Source organism: Sinocyclocheilus grahami, unplaced genomic scaffold (genome assembly GCF_001515645.1).
Source record: "Sinocyclocheilus grahami isolate Dianchi unplaced genomic scaffold, SAMN03320097.WGS_v1.1 scaffold512.1, whole genome shotgun sequence".
NCBI lineage: Eukaryota > Metazoa > Chordata > Actinopteri > Cypriniformes > Cyprinidae > Sinocyclocheilus > Sinocyclocheilus grahami.
In genome coordinates, this window is record NW_015505691.1 from 1,134,162 (window position 1) to 1,135,120 (window position 959).

The 959-nt window shown below is 30.0% G+C and overlaps 1 protein-coding gene across 1 annotated transcript in view; it reads left to right on the plus strand.

Moving 5' to 3' along the window:
• LOC107554744 (myelin regulatory factor-like protein) overlaps positions 1 to 959 on the plus strand; it is a 36,667-nt gene that overhangs the window by 15,790 nt on the left and 19,918 nt on the right. The window contains exons 15-16 of the mRNA XM_016237337.1: positions 153 to 219; positions 296 to 384. Coding sequence (XP_016092823.1) covers positions 153 to 219; positions 296 to 384 — 156 coding nt within the window. The remainder of the gene's footprint in view (positions 1 to 152; positions 220 to 295; positions 385 to 959) is intronic.

Consider the following 959-nt stretch of genomic DNA (forward strand, 5'->3'; position numbering starts at 1 on the left):
AAAAAAAATTAACTTAAATGATTTTAGCAAATGGCTGCAATATAATAATGAGTGAAAAATTTAATGGAAATACAAACTCACTTTGCTGCACTGTATGTGCTCGAATGCAATCATCTGAAATCATTTGTTTTACTGAAATCTTTGTTTCACAGGAAAATCAACAAAAACAACACACTCCATTCAAAACTTCCACCGCCAACGCCACCACAGTCAAGCACAGTATGTGAAAATCCCTTTATTTATCAATTTGTACAATAAATGTGACAAATATGGCTACTTCATATTTCTCTTTCAGAACTACTTCTGTGGGAGATATCACAATTGTCTTCAACACAGAGTATTCCAAGCTAGTATTATCATGCTAGTAACAACCATGGCTCTTTGGTGAGATGTTCTTCTTAAGTACACTTTATCTTAAATGTTCTATTTATATACAGTATCAGATTGGAGCAAAACAGAAAATGTGGAACCTTCCAAATGGGTCAGTAATGAATAGAGAATACACTGGAAAAAAAAGAAAAAATGAATGTATTTTTATATAATTACAATTAAAGCAAAATCTAATTTAAATAAGCTGAAAACACTGTTATTTAATAGGTATTTCCTGAATTATTATGATCAAACACCTTCACTGTAAAAACAAAAAGAAAATATAAAAAAAATAGTCAAATGACCGGCAGCACAGGGGGCCAAACAAAATCCTTAAAACATTGTTAATTTATAGGTGTTTCTTAAATTATTATGATCAAACCTTCAATGTACAAAAAGAAATAAAAAGAAAATGATAATAAAAATAATAAAAAAAGAAAACTTCACATGATTAGTAGCAACAGAACATAACACTAACATATCTAACATATATTATTATTATTTATTTTTTTACAGTGTAGGAGAGTGCTACTGAAGTTACTTTAATACGGAGTCCACATATGACATGGGGGGGGGGGGCCCTTAGAATT